This window comes from Crassostrea angulata, chromosome 7 (genome assembly GCF_025612915.1).
Source record: "Crassostrea angulata isolate pt1a10 chromosome 7, ASM2561291v2, whole genome shotgun sequence".
Lineage (NCBI taxonomy): Eukaryota > Metazoa > Mollusca > Bivalvia > Ostreida > Ostreidae > Magallana > Magallana angulata.
In genome coordinates, this window is record NC_069117.1 from 57852514 (window position 1) to 57869470 (window position 16957).

General features: G+C 33.6%; 1 protein-coding gene across 2 annotated transcripts; it reads left to right on the forward strand.

Annotated features, from left to right (window-relative positions):
- The first annotated feature begins 6098 nt into the window (after positions 1–6098).
- On the forward strand, positions 6099–15601 carry LOC128157311 (hemicentin-1-like). Of its 2 annotated transcripts, XM_052819806.1 has the most exons (15): positions 6099–6140; positions 7684–7766; positions 9497–9778; positions 9917–10183; positions 10548–10814; positions 11232–11501; positions 11622–11894; positions 12059–12328; positions 12740–13033; positions 13163–13462; positions 13635–13733; positions 13883–13901; positions 14004–14080; positions 14355–14528; positions 14767–15601. In XM_052819806.1, exons 2-15 carry the CDS (start codon positions 7718–7720, stop codon positions 15090–15092), a joined length of 2967 nt encoding a protein of 988 aa, XP_052675766.1. In that variant the 5' UTR covers positions 6099–6140; positions 7684–7717; the 3' UTR covers positions 15093–15601. The 2 variants fall into 2 exon arrangements, with proteins under 2 accessions (XP_052675766.1, XP_052675765.1); XM_052819805.1 differs by lacking the exon at positions 6099–6140 and having other exon boundaries at positions 7630–7766.
- Positions 15602–16957: the final 1356 nt, after the last annotated feature.

Sequence of the window (16957 nt, forward strand, 5' to 3'; positions counted from 1 at the left end):
GCTCACCTGAGCTGAAAGCTCAAGTGAGCTATTCTGATCACATTTTGTCTGTCGTCCGTCTGTCCGTCTGTCTGTCTGTCCGTCTGTCCGTCTGTCCGTAAACTTTTCACATTTTCAACATCTTCTCAAGAACTACTGGGCCAATTTCAACCAAACTTGGCACAAATCATCCTTAGGCAAAGGGGATTTAAAGTTTTGAAAATTAAGGGCCACACTCGTTTTCAAGGGGAGATAATTAGAAATTAATGAAAAATTTCGAGAAATTTTCAAAAATCTTCTTCTCAAGAACCAGAAAGCCAGGAAAGCTGAAACTTGTGTGGAAGCATCCTCAGGTAGTGTAGATTCAAAGTTGTGAAATTCATGACCCCCGGGGGTAGGGTGGGGCCACAATGGGGGGTCGAAGTTTTACATAGGAATATATAGAGTAAATCTTTAAAAATCTTCTCCTCAGAAACTAATCAGCAAGGAAAGCTGAAACTCGTGTGGAAGCATCCTCAGGTAGTGTAGATTCAAAGTTGTGAAACTCATGACCCCCAGGGGTAGGGCGGGGCACAATGGGGGGTCGAAGTTTTACATAGGAATATATAGAGTAAATCTTTAAAAATCTTCTTCTCAGAAACTAATCAGCCAGGAAAGCTGAAACTTGTGTGGAAGCATCCTCAGGTAGTGTAGATTCAAAGTTGTGAAATTCATGACCCCTGGATGTAGGGTGGGGCCACAATGGGGGGTCGAAGTTTTACATAGGAATATATAGAATAAATCTTTAAAAATCTTCTCCTCAGAAACTAATCAGCCAGGAAAGCTGAAACTTGTGTGGAAGCATCCTGAGGTAGTGTAGATTCAAAGTTGTGAAACTCATGACCCCCAGGAGTAAGGTGGGGCCACAATGGGGGGTCGAAGTTTTACATAGGAATATATAGAGTGAATTTTTGAAAATCTTCTTCTCAGAAACTAATAAGCCAGGAAAGCTGAAACTCGTGTGGAAGCATCCTGAGGCAGTGAAGATTCAAAGTTGTGAAAATCATGATCCCTGGGGTAGGGTGGGGCACAATGGGGGGTCGAAGTTGTACATAGGAATATATAGAGTAAATCTTTAAAAATCTTCTCCTCAGAAACTAAACAGCCAGGAAAGCTGAAACTTGTGTGGAAGCATCCTGAGGCAGTGTAGATTCAAAGTTGTGAAAATCATGACCCCCAGGGGTAGGGTGAGGCCACATTGGGGGGGGGGTGTTAAAGTTTTACAAAGGAATATATAGAGTAAATCTTTGAAAATCCTCTTCTCAAAAACTAATCAGCCAGGAAAGCTGAAACTTGTGTGGAAGTATCCTCAGGTAGTGTAGATTCAAAGTTGTGAAAATCATGACCCCCGGGGGTAGGGTGGGGCCACAATGGGGTGGTCGAAGTTTTACATAGGAATATGTAGAATAAATCTTTAAAAATCTTCTTTTCAGAAACTAATCAGCCAGGAAAGCTGAAACTTATGTGGAAGCATCCTCAGGTAGTGCAGATTCAAAGTTGTGAAAATCATGATCCCTTGGGGTAGGGTGGGGCACAATGGAGGGTCGAAGTTTTACATAGGAATATATAGAGTAAATCTTTTAAAATCTTCTTCTCAGAAACTAATCAGCCAGGAAAGCTGAAACTCGTGTGGAAGTATCCTCAGGCAGTGTAGATTCAAAGTTGTGAAGTTCATGATCCCTAGGGGTAGGGTGGGGCACAATGGGGGGTCAAAGTTGTACATAGGAATATATAGAGTAAATCTTTAAAAATCTTCTTCTCAGAAACTAAACAGCCAGGAAAGCTGAAACTTGTGTGGAAGCATCCTCAGGCAGTGTAGATTCAAAGTTGTGAAGTTCATGATCCCTGGGGGTAGGGTGGGGCACAATGGGGGTCGAAGTTTTACATAGGAATATATAGAGTAAATCTTTAAAATTCTTCTTCTCAGAAACTAATCATCCAGGAAAGCTGAAACTTGTGTGGAAGCATCCTCAGGCAGTGTAGATTCAAAGTTGTGAAGTTCATGATCCCTGGGGGTAGGGTGGGGCACAATGGGGGTCGAAGTTTTACATAGGAATATATAGAGTAAATCTTTAAAATTCTTCTTCTCAGAAACTAATCATCCAGGAAAGCTGAAACTTGTGTGGAAGCATCCTCAGGCAGTGTAGATTCAAAGTTGTGAAAATCATGACCCCCAGGGGTAGGGTGGGGCCACAATGGGGGGTCGAAGTTTTACATAGGAATATATAGAGTAAATCTTTGAAAATCTTCTTCTCAGAAACTAATCAGCCAGGAAAGCTGAAACTTATGTGGAAGCATCCTCAGGCAGTGTAGATTCAAAGTTGTGAAATTCATGACCCCCGGGGGTAGGGTGAGGCACAATGGGGGGTCGAAGTTGTACATAGGAATATATAGAGTAGATCTTTAAAAATCTTCTTCTCAGAAACTAAACAGCCAGGAAAGCTGGAACTTGTGTTGAAGTATCCTCAGGTAGTGTAGATTCAAAGTTGTGAAGTTCATGATCCCTAGGGGTAGGGTGAGGCCACATTGGGGGGGGGGGGTGTTAAAGTTTTACAAAGGAATATATAGAGTAAATCTTTTAAAATCTTCTTCTCAGAAACTAATCAGCCAGATGATTCTTTTTAATTGTTAAGACTTTGGTTCCAGGACAATTCTTCGGCCTCACAAGAAGGTTCAGAGTTTGATGTAGCTTTATATCCCATATATAAACAATTGTAAAGGATCTTTTTGAGGACTGCAATACTCAACATGTGATATGACTATAAAATCATCCTGTTAGAAAAGGGACTAATGATTATAAACATAAGAATATCCAGGGGGGGGAATGGATTTTATTTTTACAGGATCTACATGTATTATTGTACATTGTCCAGATTGTTTGTATTATGACTTCATTAAGCTGATTTGATCATACCCATTGTTCCTCAGGTGAGCGATGTGGCCCATGGGCCTCTTGTTTGTAAGATACATCGGTGTAGTTGTTAATGTTGTTGTATCAACTATTTAAGAATAGTTGTTAATAATCGTCATTGCATCTTCTGGGCTGTACATTATTTTTCTTTGAAAAATGGAAAAGTTAGTGCATGGAGGCAGAGCGAGATCCTACATGTACTTGTTTATTATTTGTATTGTCAATTTCATGTATATGTGGTACTCCATAGATTACAAAGTACATTTTTTTAGATTTAGATCTAAATAATGAAATTTTAAAATGACTGTAGTATCGTGTGTAAGGCTGAGAAATGTAAATGAAGTTTCTGATTTTAATTAGGAATTCTTAATTGATATATTTTCGAATTTGGAACTAATGTTGTATATTTTTAATTAATGTAAACGGTAAATGTCTCGTATTTTATGTTACATTGTCAAAAATTGTTGTTACGATTAATCAAAATATACTAGCAGGCGAATAAACCGAATAATACAATGGTTATGTCCTGTTTGTATCGTTTTACCTTGACCCTCCTAGAGGCTATTATTACTTATTAGGTTGGTTACCGACTAACTACAGAAATATATCGAATTGATCAATTTCATAGACGGCGAGGCTTCGCCTATGAAATTGATCCACCCGATATATTTCTGTAGTCAGTCAGTAACCAACCTTATAAGTGAAGCCTCGCCGTCGATGAGATTGATCAGCTCGATAAGTCAGTCAGTAACCAACCTAATAAGTATTTTTTTGTTTTCCCTTGGACTAAAATGTCACACTTTCATTGGTTTAAATATAGCACGTGACTGCCTCATATATCTTTGTTAGTTCGGTGAGAATTAATATTAGGCAATATGGCCGTCTTCGGCCCTCGGTTCGCCGACTAATTTCGACATTTCATATTATTTAATACAAAAACCACATGCCACAAGTTTTTAAAATATTTGGAGTAGTAAACCTTTGAAATTTAAGAATTAGAGTAGTTGCCCTTTGAATATGGACGTCACATTGTTGTGTCTGAAGCAAAACAAAATCGCAGCGTCGAAATTTGCTCAAATCTCTGCAGAGGAAAGGTAGAAAACGTTTAAAACTGAATATCAACAAAACATTGTAAGTAAACATGGGTAGAGCGAAGATTTTTATTGAGTATTTAAAAGGTAAGATTTATAATTTTGAAGAGTTTATATGAGTTAAATTGAACAAGATGTTAGGCATCTTGTACATGCCTTTGCTTAGATCATCGCTATTTACGAATAAATATGTCACTTGTTGTCCTCGGGAAAACAAAACACTTAATATTAGGTTTGTTACTGACTGGTTACAGAAATGTATAGGGTAGATCAATCTCAAAGAGGCTCGGTCGGTCAGTAACAAACCTAAGTAATAGTTTTCCTAATGACTTTTAAGTGAGACTTTATTCACAAAAAGCGATAATCTACGCAAATCCGTGTAAAAATGACCTTACATCTCATCCATTTTACAGAAATTCTTCAAAATTATCATCTCACCTTTCATATAACCTTTGCAAATCATCAATGCACTCTTGTTTACTTACAATGTTTTGTTGTTATTCAATTTCAAACGTTTTCTCCCTTTCTTTCGCAGAGGTTTGAGCCAATCTCAACGCTGTCATTTTTTACACTGCTCCAGACATAACAATGTGACGTCAATTAAAAGGGTAATTAATTAATTTAGAAGCAAATCCAAAGGGCAACTACTTGGAATAATTTCAGAACTTACAATACGCTGTTTCTGTATTAGATAATAAAAATGTCGAAATGAGTAGGCGAAGCGTGGGCCACATTGCCGAATATAATTTCTCACCAGAAGGACATAGACATATCCGGCAGTCACATGTCATGTTTAAACCAATGAAAGTGTGTAGACTTTTCAGTCCGGGGGATTACAACATATTATGTCAGATTTTGATAAGGAAAGCAGAAAAGTACGGAATAAGCTCTTAAATAGTTCAATACTTACATAACGATACAACCGTAATGATATGCACTCGATTACATCCTCCTCTACTGTCTCTAATTTTGTAGAGTTCGGGGATCTTAAAATCCAACAGACACCAAAAGGATCAATTTAAAAAACCTAGTTGTTTACCTTAGAACATCACTAAAAACAGTCCAAAATAACTACCGGTTGCATATAGTGTACAACTCTATGAAGAGATTTGGGAACCAGTTTTTCTTTTATGAGATTAACGTCCTAGTATTCTGCTGGTGGATATGGTGAACAGCTTTCTTAAAAACATAAAAACAAAAATGTTTTGTTAAAACTTTTGTTTATAGATAATATTGTATATTATCTCGAATTTGTACTGTAGATTCCTAATCAAACGCAAGGTATTACTATCCATGTCAATTACAGGAAGCACATATCGCAGATTTTAATATCTCGATTTTATATTCTTGTGATTTGATGCAAAACTGTTGAATGGTGTAATTTGGTACTCCAGTTAATTAATGATTCTTCAGTTTAAATCGCATGCTTGTGTGTAAAAGAGAACAAGAGGAATGCCTTTATGTATCATTTAATATTTATTAGTTTAATAAGATATTGGCGCTTCTGATTGATCGAAAAATTTCTATGATACCTGCAACAATTAAATTTTGCTCATATGTTCTGAATAAACATTATTTATAAAGCGGGAGTTTCCAAAATAAACACTGTCAACAAAATATAAAATTGTGTCTGTTTAATTGTCAGAAAACAAAATACAGCTTGATAAATAGAAAAATTAAAAAAAGTGTAACCTTAAAAAATAAACAATATATATATAACCTTAAAAAATAAACAATATATATATATATACCTACTTACTGGCTGTGAAGACGATAGGAATTTTATAGTCCCACAAGAAACGCGCATTGACGAAGTTTTCCGGTCAGTTTTTCCTTTGATACGTCGATCAAAAGAAAAATTATTAAATTCATTTCTTAAATGAATTGATTTAATGATGACATTATTGACAAATAAAAGGAAGCTTGACCGAATTTTAAAACTTATTAGTGAGGTTAAAAGCTCGTTATAACAACCCAATAAGTTTGTTTGTCAAAGTCATGATCCTAAAACTTTTGCGGAAAGAATACTTGTCCTTGCAGCAACACGTGCTACAGCTTTAATAGTTTTTTTTCCTGCTGTATTCATACCCGAGTTAGACTGTTGACGTACTTGCCACAAGGTGAGATTAAACTTTCTCAGCAGCAAATTATGGCAAGTCTAAGCGTTTCAAATTTTGATTCTATCCATTTATATTGTATGATTTTTTATTGTAGAATAAAGTTTTCTACTTTTATAATGTTCTATTTGTATTGTATAAATTTCCATTTCTGTATCGTATAAATTTTTATTTGTGTTGTAAAAATTCTAATCGTATTGTCAAATATTTCAATCATTTGTATTGTATAAAAATTACACCATACAAATGAAAGAAATATAGTAGAATACAAAAAATTGTAAAATACAAGCACAACAATTAGATACAAATAGAGATGTTCGAATATTCAAATGTTCGATATGTTATAGAAAATGCTGATCTTTCTTACATCTCAATGTTGCAGTTTTAAAATGTTTGCACCATATTAACATCTATTTCATAATACATGTAACATGAACTAAAAATTTAAGGACTCGATATCTTGTTTCAGTTCTATACAAGTATTTCAAATGATGTGCAGGTATATATATATATATATATATATATATATATATATATATATATATATATATATATATATATATATATATATATATATATAATTGAAATAATAAACAGCATTGAAAAACAAAGTCATATTATGTATATATACATCTATATATCATTGGAATAATAAACAACATTGAATTACAAAGAACAAAGTCATATAATGTATATGTGCATGTATATATCATTGAATTGATAAACAGCATTGAATAACAAAGTCATATATTGCATGACAATAACGACATTTGTCTTCTAAATTATCTACACATCCATGAGTAGTGGAGAAATTACTCAATTTTAAAAGTTGGAAACTTGTTTATGTATTACTTCCTTAGTCACTTGTCTACATTTCAATGCATATGAATAAATTATTAATTTTAATGCAAGTAACATAAAAAAATCGTTAGAAGGAAATCGAGACTGAATTAATGAAATAAAATGTTTGAGAACATCATGTTATCCATATATTTCCTTGCATTTTTAAACTTCAATTTTTGTCGGTGACTATTTCGGGATTACACGTAACTCTGATATATTTCTATCAAAAGTATCCTTAACTGATCGTCTACATACTTGTAGTTTTTGTTTATTTTTTATAACAAAGGTTACAAGTAAAACGTATCGTAATCTTTTTCACATAATTGTTTTGGCTCTCATAATGTAGAATATGTAATAATGCAGTCTGATACAGATCAAAATTTCAACTTAAAATGGCTGTGGCCGTTTTTTGTATTCAATACAAAACTTTGCCATCGAGAAGAGGAAACATATTAACCTGCTTAATAACTTTTTATTATGAAATGGCACAACGTTAAAGCTTTGTACGTTTTTAGAGCAAGACCTATGTATTTCACCCCAATTGAAGTAGATAGATAAAACAGGAAGTTTTTTGGGGGGAGGGGAAGATAAACAGCGCAGTAAAAACTTTTAGACCGTATGTTTTCTTTTATTTTACATTGCAGCTTCTATACAAGTGTGAACAAATAGAAGGAAAATAATAAAAAAAATCTTCGTATTTAAGAGCTTACAAAAGAAACAACAACGGAATAGCTAAGATGAAAATATCAATCGCTTTGACTTTGGTGTATTTCCCATCTTTTATGTGTAAGTACTTCCTTAAGTTTTTGTATATGTTTGAAGAACATTAATATATGAACATTTTATTTCGTTTAACAATGCTAAAAAAATTATAATTCAAGACCATGATGATTTTTAAGGAACAAAACTTTGTGAAATTTAACCTTGCATAACTTAAGAATCTTTGTGAACATGGTTGCAATTCATTTTTCTGTCATTTTTTATCGTTTTACCTTGAGGCTCCATTATCAGACGCAGTTGAATACCACAGCAGAATATTCATTCATTTTTAAAAGAAATTCAGTTTATTATTCTAGTTTCTGATCAGTTATTTCGAAGCTTTTATGAGGATTAATGTAAATAATAATGCAATACATGTATATTACAGAAGCAAACATTGTTTGCAGAAATTATGCCATGAAACAAAGAAGAAGGTACAGTTTCTTTCAATATTTGCCCTAAAATTCAAAAGTTGTTTAGATCTAATAAATATACACATGTACTATCTTGAACATGTGTGTATATAAAGTACCATGTTAAACACTTTTATATTGTTTCAATAAATAGTTATGACATTTTGGCATATTTCTCAGATTTGGTGAAAATGATGACAAATGGCACATTTTCTCATAGTTTTTTGAAGAGGGAAATGTGTCTACAGCCGTCGCCTACTACGAAATTAATATATCTTATGTGATTTCACATGATAAAGTTATTATGTGAGTTTCATTGTGGGCGACAGCTGCGGACGTATTTTTCTATTAAAAAAAACTACTAATAAATTGGTGTCTTCTGCAAAGTTTTATGAAAATTACGGGAAAATTCACTGTTTGTGACGTCACAATTAAACTTAAGGAAGTCTAATCGGGTAACTATATATAGATTATTAATTTATGGGTATTCTTGTGTAAATAAACGTTACATTTCAATTTCTTGTGATATCTATGAAAATCACTCTAAAACAAGGCGAAATATGATTGAAACTGTACCTAGTTCTTTGGGAAAAAAAACCCCACATTGTCAATAATTTTATAATGTTTTACATAAAACTGATACTTATTAAATCAATTTCCTTAAAAATAATACGGACACCATTTTGTAACCAAATAGCAACAAGCTGTTAAACTCATTTAAATCAAAAATTGCATACAAGGTACCACTTTTTAACGGATCTTTTCTTCTACAGTAAGTTGTTGTTATGCAAATCAGTTGTACATATATCCGAGATAAGCATATTACTTGAAAAAAAAAATAACACCCGTTGAACTTGGTTTTTTTTTGGTAAAGAGAACTCCATTTCTCTGGATACGTATTGTTCATCAATTCATTGTTGACAAATGGATTATGAATACTGTTCACACAAACGAAAACCCGGTTTGCTGTCACATTGACAGTTTTTCTCTTGTTAAAATTTCGTAGTCTTTTCCTTCCTATTACAATCCTATTACGAACTCTAACTATGACTAAATGACTATATTTATTTTATTTGAAAAAATATTAACACGATCGACAACATGAAAGCATACTCGCAGAACCTCGGACGCCCTGAAAAATTCTAATTTACTCATAATGTGTGTGCACTAAAATTTAACACATTGCATGTTGTGCTGAATTCGTAAGGTAAAATTCCTGAAAATGGGCCTTGGAAACCCCATTCCTAAAACAAAAAACAAAAGTATCCCTGTGACCCGCCTCCCCTCTGAAATTTTTTCTGAATCCACGCATAAGGACTATACATTCTGTACTCTTTGTTTTAGACTGCCAGGTAATCAGTGAGGTAAAGGCGGATACCTGTATCACGTTCACCAAACCAAACTCAACTGTTGCCATGTATATAAAGAGATACTCCAATTCACTGTGCGTTTTTATAGAAGGGGAGATTTTTCCCAAACCAGACGCATGGAACAGGGCATTTTCCTGTAATGAAAGTTTGACTGAATTGTCCGTCTGTTTCTCCGATACAAAGACATCTGATTATGGTTGGTTTTACTTAATCGTCGGAAATATTCAAGAAAACAGTACGAATCTAGATGTTGAATGTAAGTGTAGAAAATTAACCGTATCGATACCCTGATATAAATATTATGAGTTGTTTTATTGCAACGAAATCTATTCTAACGAATTTTATCAAGTTGAATTGTTAACTTAGTAATGTCTTGTTCATTAATGGTGTCTAGATCCACCAACGGTACGGCAAATAGGTATACAGAGAACCATCGAAGGACGAAACCTAACTGTCACGTGTTCCTACACCGTAGGCAAACCTACTTCTACTATATTTTACTGGACTAAGGCCGATTCAGAGTTTAGATACGATTATAGGACTTTATGGGTTCCAAACATAGGAAGGAAAGACTCTGGAACATACACATGTTTTGCAGAGAACACCTACAGCAGTGGGAATAAAGGTACAGCAAACGCCACCATCGAGATTGATGTACAATGTAAGTCAATTACCAGTATTATCCTACTTATCTAGTTGACTTTTGTCTTGAATAACATTTCATAATTTACCAAACGGTTTAAAGGTTATTACATTTTCTTAAAATGCAAACTTTATCAAAAATTGAATTTTTATGGATGTTGCATAAATGAAATCTCGCTGTATAAATGCTAGTTAACACGCCTTGAAAAAGTATACAACCGAGTACCATATTTGGCTACAGAGACTTAGCTTTGAATTTTTCTTACATTAAAACATTTACATTTTCAATGTATTACAGAAAAGTTTAGACCAATTTTAAACCTATATTTATAACATATTGTTAACACAGTTTATCTTGCATTATTTTTAATACATTTTTACAGACCCACCCTCTATACAAGCATTTGATACACAGAGACCAGTTGAAGGGACAACGCTCGTCATTCCCTGTAACGTCACTGATGGTAACCCAGCTGTTACTTCCATATACTGGACTAGAGTTGGCTACAGCTCCAATTATTACGCCGCTAATTATACCCTATCCACGGTACAGAGATCACATTCTGGAACATATATCTGCCATGCACGTAACACGTACTATGACAATTCCCGAGGAGAGGCCGACCAATCCGTCACAGTCAATGTAGAATGCAAGTAATCATCAAGATAATTGAAAAATATTATTGAGATGTACATGTAACCCCATGCAATGGACAACGGACCCCGAGATCATAAACATAACAGAATGTAAAATAGATTTATGAGAGGGTTCATTTATAATGTTCAAAAACTGTTAAATGTTTCATCATTTAGAAATTAGAAATAAAACCGTTTAGCATAACTTTACAAAATTATTGAAATCAAAAAGTGTTATTATGATGCTAGATTCTCCATAAATACATTTCACTATCTGATTTTAAAATGCAGACTTTCTTTATGACAAACGCGTTAAAATATAGAACGAACAAATATGTTTATCAAGGAGTATATTTTTAAAAATTGAAACCATGTATGTTAAAAAAGTCATTTAATTTTTTGAAACATGAAGTTCCTTTTACTCCTCATAGATCCACCATCTGTGACGTCATTTAATACTCAATATCCCACTGAGCTTTCCGATTTGTCAATTCCTTGCTCGGCGATGGCGGGGAATCCCTCTAACCATGTTTATTACTGGACACGATCAGGAGATGACAGCTTCCGGGAAAATAATACGTATCTACGGCTGAACGGAATCAGCAGAAATGAAAGCGGAACTTACATTTGTACAGCAGTTAACTCCTACTCGACAGGAGGGGAGGGGAAGGATTCTAAAACTTTGTCAGTAAATGTCCAATGTAAGGAAATATTAAGTTAATGCGTTCGATTACTGATATGTAATTTGTGATTTTAAAAAAAATAATCATAAGATAAAACAGTTCAATTATAATATAAATATTATCATGTTATTTTCCAAGACCCACCAGTCGTGTCGCCCCTCCCTAATGTCAAACGGGTGGAAGGAGAGCATATCAGCATATGGTGTAACGTCACTTCAGGAAACCCTTCTTCTACTACAACTATTTACTGGACCAAATCAGGAGATTCCGGATTTAGGCAGTCGGGTTCAACACTAAGGTTCAACTATATAAGTAAAAGTCAGAGTGGAACATATTCATGTGTCGCTGAAAACAACTACAATAACGGAGAAAAAGGGGCAAACCACCAGTCTTTCTTTTTGGACGTGTTGTGTATGTATAACTTAATTAAAATGGCTTTATAGCAGCTATGATTCATAATTTATGATCAAGAGTAACATATGTAGGGCTAACTTTGAAATCTATTATTTAGATCTTATCAACTTTAATGAAAAAAGACAACTATGTTTTGCTTTTGTTTAATGAACTGTTTAAAGATGGCCCAGTCCTTACTCATGGTCAAACCCTGAGGGTTTCCGAGGGACAATCAGCCCGGATGTCCACCTCAATAACCAGTAATCCTGCCTCCAACGTTTCCTGGTTCCGGATCCGTGACAACCTCCTTGTATCTTCCCAGCAATCGGTCAATGGCACCACTAGCTACACCATCACAAGGACAGAGTGTACAGATACTGGATCATTCCAAGTGGTGGCCAGTAACGGCGTACAGTCAAACCAGTCTACAACAGTCAATCTTTACGTCTACTGTGTGTATCTCCAAATCAGTATTGTGTCTTTATACATGTGTTGGCTTTTTGTGTGTGTCAAATGACCTAAATAAAGACATGCGATTTTCTTTTCCAAAACACTTTATATCTCGTGCGATGCAAAAAAATGTTATTGAATAAAATCTGGGTTTAAAAGTCAAAATTTCAGAGAAATGAAATGGGTTCTTGTATGATAGAGATTAGTGTTATTTTGAAACTGCGAAGCCGGGGATCGTCCACTATAGTATACTAATATTGATGTTTATAATAAATAACGTAAAAAGTATGATTACTTGGCCAACAAAATGCCAAAATCAAATGTAAAGGAAGAAACGGGGCTTAAAACTACTTTTCGGTAACAAAGTTTGTGTCATTCTTTGTTTACATATGTGTTTAAATTTCTTAACACAGGTTCACCGCGACTGACTACAGGTAGGAGCTATGTGGAACTATACGTAGGCAGTAACCGCTATCTGAACGGACAGATTTCGCTGTTGTCTTATCCACAACCTACCGCTTCTCTTACACTCCCGAGTGGCGCCCCGAACACTCTCGTCACTATAAGAAGTGTTACTGCAGCAACCAATTCTTTCACAATCATCCTGACCAAGTCAAATCTTCAGTCGGATGATTTTGGGACGTACGTTCTAAGTGTTGCAAATCAATACGGAAGAAGAACAATATCCGTCAACATCATTCCTATAAGTATGAATACATTAGAGTCTAAAATTATCAACAGAACACCATTTCTAAAATTTTCAATAATAAACTTTCCAACATTCGATAAAACTCTAAACACATATTTCTGTTCTGTATGAATGGTTTTTTGTACAGGTAAGCCGTTCCATGCTACCAAGGTGTTGGTAACTTGTGGACACGGACAGGCTCTAGTTACCTGGCAGTCCTCGTATTTTGGTTATAGAAGACAGTATTCTCTTGTCCAGTATTCCACTGATAACGTCAAATTTATCAATGGATCTGAAATCACTACTGAATACACCAAAGAGGAAATTCTCCAAACATCCGTGCACAATCTACAGGACAGTACACATTACTTCTTCCGAGTATTCACGATGAACACGCACGGGTTTTCGACGTCCATACCGACCAACTGCTCCACGGCAGCAACTCAAGGTTTTCATTTTGAAATAAACTTTCTCTTATTTCGCGTTATATTATATGTTTTTTCAGTATTGGTTTTACGTGTTTACTTTATATTTTGATGAATTTACATTAGCATAGATATTATTAAATTCTATTGAACTACCAGCACCTGTTATGATGGTGTATCATTGTTTGTTTCTAGAGAGTTCTTCCACGTCCGTTGTCGTAGGCAGCGTTTTAGGATCACTGCTATTCCTAGCCATCGGTGCAATGGTTTTCATCTCCTACAAATACATCTCAGGTTTCCTAGATTTCTTTATAAAGTATCTGATAATATATCCTAGACATGTATGGGGTATGTAATTTGAGTGACATGACACACCTATGTACAATAAAGTATTACTAGTATAATGATTAAGCAATGTCTAAACAAAAATCTTTCTTTTTCAGAGAGAAAAGCTTCCGTAAGGTATCATTTCCTTTACATTTTACATTTGGTCCCTTTTGTCTCTAAGCATTTTTCTTTGTTACAGCTTTACTTACTAAAATACCATTTTTTATACTATTTTAGGTCGTATGACGCCCTTCAGAGGGAGAAAACCTTCGCCGACAACCATTCATATGAACCTATTGATTTTAGTGATCAAGGTAAATCGACATGATAGACTATGATATGACGATACACTGCATATATAAATCATGAAGTTAAACTTTCGTCCTTGTTTTATATTCCGCATTTCATTGTCAGTGGGCACATTTCAAACAGAGCTTATAAAACCGATAAGTTATATATTTCTTTAAAATTCATGTGCAATTGTGTAAATAGCGGTTTTTGTTATACATAGTGGTTGTTTATTTACATAACTATTATTACCTACTGTCATTCTTAACTTTCTTATGAGCTAACTTTGTTTCACTGCAGGGGTTTCAACTAACGAACCAAAAGATTCAAAGAAGATTGAATCCAAACCTATCAAAACCATTACATTGAAAAAAGAAAAGAAAACAAAAAATTTAAAATTAGAAAGGCTAGATGATTTAGATAAATCCACCGTCGTCAACAATGCGTATGAGACTTGTGTTCAAGATATGCAAGGTAAAGCCATGGAAATTAAAATAGGTATACTTAACAACGGGAAAAATGTTCAGGTGTTCAATTTTGCCACTTATGTTAAGCAAACGAATTTAATGATGAATTTTACAAACATTTGATTAGGCAAATACAATGGTTTATTTAAAAGTATAACGTTACACGAAGCCAAAATACTCTTGGAAAGAGTTGTCAGAAAAGTAAGTTTCTGAAATTTAAATCTTTAGTTTATTTCTAATTGCAGGAGTATTGCAGAAAACTTCGAAAGCTCCAAAGAAAAATGTTCTAAAATCTCTTTTTCACAAGACTCCAAAAGACATTAAGAAAATGGAGGGTTCAAAATTAGAAGCACTAGATGGTGCTACTTTAAAAGAATCCTCGTCTTCCGAACCAAATTGCTCTGAAAAGAAAGAAAAGGAGATACTTTATGTAAACACAACAGAGTTGGTCTGCGAGCATGATAGACGGAAAATCAAGGATTCAAAAGAAGGTGACCCAGACAAGGAAAATCCCAAGAACACAAAAACTAAACCAATGGTTCTCCCAAAACCCAAGACAGGCTCGTCGTAAGAAACACTACCTTTATGTATATTTTGGAATCTGTTCCTTGTTTTATGGAAAGGAAGCTGATAACACAAGACACATATCATGTTTTTTTTTGTTTTTTTTTTTACTTTCATTACATAATCGAACGTCATTACAAGTAAAGCGTAATATTTTTTGCAGTTTCTTGTATCATGTACATGTATACAATTTAACCTGCTTATTTTATAAATATGCAGTGCTACTTGTAATAAGGAAATCTTTACAATAGGAAAGTTAGATCTTTCGCTGTAGTTCTTAAGGAGGCTGGATTGTCAACAAATTAACCATCAGATCTTCCTTGTTTTAAGATATGATTTGTTTTGCTAGGGACTATTATCTGGTAAAGAAAAAGTCCACATATTTTACGTTTTAAATTTCGATATTTTCCTGTTCTTTTACATGGATTTCTTATTCTAAAGGAGTTCAAAACAGTTTAAAAATTGCGACAACCATCTCAAATACTTTTTTGTATGGATTTCTTGTATTTCGCTTTTTAAGTTCTTGAACGATAGTCAAACCATCTTTCATACTAGTAATACAAAGTTATTTTAACATTGTATAAATAGAAAGAAAAAGGAGAATATTGTATTACTAATTTTCTAATTAATGAAAGAATCCACCTTTGATTACTTCTACTTCTTCTATAACCTTGTACTGTAAAATTAATAAATAATTTAATTGTATGAAGTAAATTTTATAAAAGCTATGTTCAGGAGTTAAAGCATTATTATTATCCGGTAGACTAGAGCGTTATTTCACACACTAATTTTATTTTGATTGACATGGCTTCCTAATGAATACTAACAGTATTTGGTAGATGATTACTTACTAGTTGAAATGATCAGAATTGAGTTCTTCACAGAAAATGTGTTAAAATTTGGTTAACTTTTTAAATTTTTGTTTGTTTTACGAAATAAAACAAATATACATATATTTTAAGGAATTAGTTTATTTACAATCAAACAAATTATTTATAAATGTAAAAAATGGATATGACACTGGCCTTTATCTTTATCTTGTTTAAATTGTTTGCATTCAAAAGTTATCAATTGCCTATAATAAATGAAAATAAGAACCACTTTGGTTAAAATTTCATAAAAATGGATATCAATTTTCTCGGTGTCGCAGTGTCATACGTACTAAACAAGAGAAATGTAAATTTGAATCCTTAAATTTCAGTTAATAGAAAGTGTTTTAACACTAGTAATTATTTTCCTTATTAACCAGCAGAAAAATAACTGGTAGGTGGGGGGTTACTAGGGAGAGGAAGAATTATTATGTTAAAAAGATAGCTGAACAAGAAAAAAAATTGTCTGCTTTTTAAAGGGGCATTGCCACGATTTTGGTCCAATTTTTTTTTCTGATTTTAATATTTGCGATGCTTTAGAAAGGCATTTTTAATAGGCAACCGAAATGTGATTGTCATTTGTTGAGTTATAAGCGAGTTACAGAGCTTGGAATTCTTCGCTATGTAGAAATGTGAGCCCTGTATCTTGCTTGTAACTCTATAAATGACTCTCAACTTTTATTTGATCATTAGAAATTCATTTCTAAAGCATTGTGAATAACAAAAACATAAAAATAGAATTTGACCAAAATTGTGACCATGCCCCTTTAATGTAGATTATTCGTCATTTTTAATTTCATAGCATAGCGCACGTAATAACTTAAAGTAATTCAAATGTACTTATTAAAAATTTACATAATGATTTTACATTGATGCACTGCATTCATAAAAGAAAATTTATCGAAAATCAATATACATATCATGATAAGATCATTGAGGAACTTTTTTTTTCATGCGGAAATTTTCCAATGGAAAAAATCAAAATGATGCATTTAAAAAAAAT

What these genes read in the sequence shown, in the direction of transcription:
- LOC128157311 (XM_052819806.1), top strand. Translation starts at nt 7,718, where the DNA reads ATGAAAATATCAATCGCTTTGACTTTGGTGTATTTCCCATCTTTTATG. An exon ending in CTCCACGGCAGCAACTCAAG is followed by an intron (nt 13,463 to 13,634) that starts GTTTTCATTTTG and finishes GTTTGTTTCTAG; the next exon opens with AGAGTTCTTCCACGTCCGTT. An exon ending in TATTGATTTTAGTGATCAAG is followed by an intron (nt 14,081 to 14,354) that starts GTAAATCGACAT and finishes GTTTCACTGCAG; the next exon opens with GGGTTTCAACTAACGAACCA.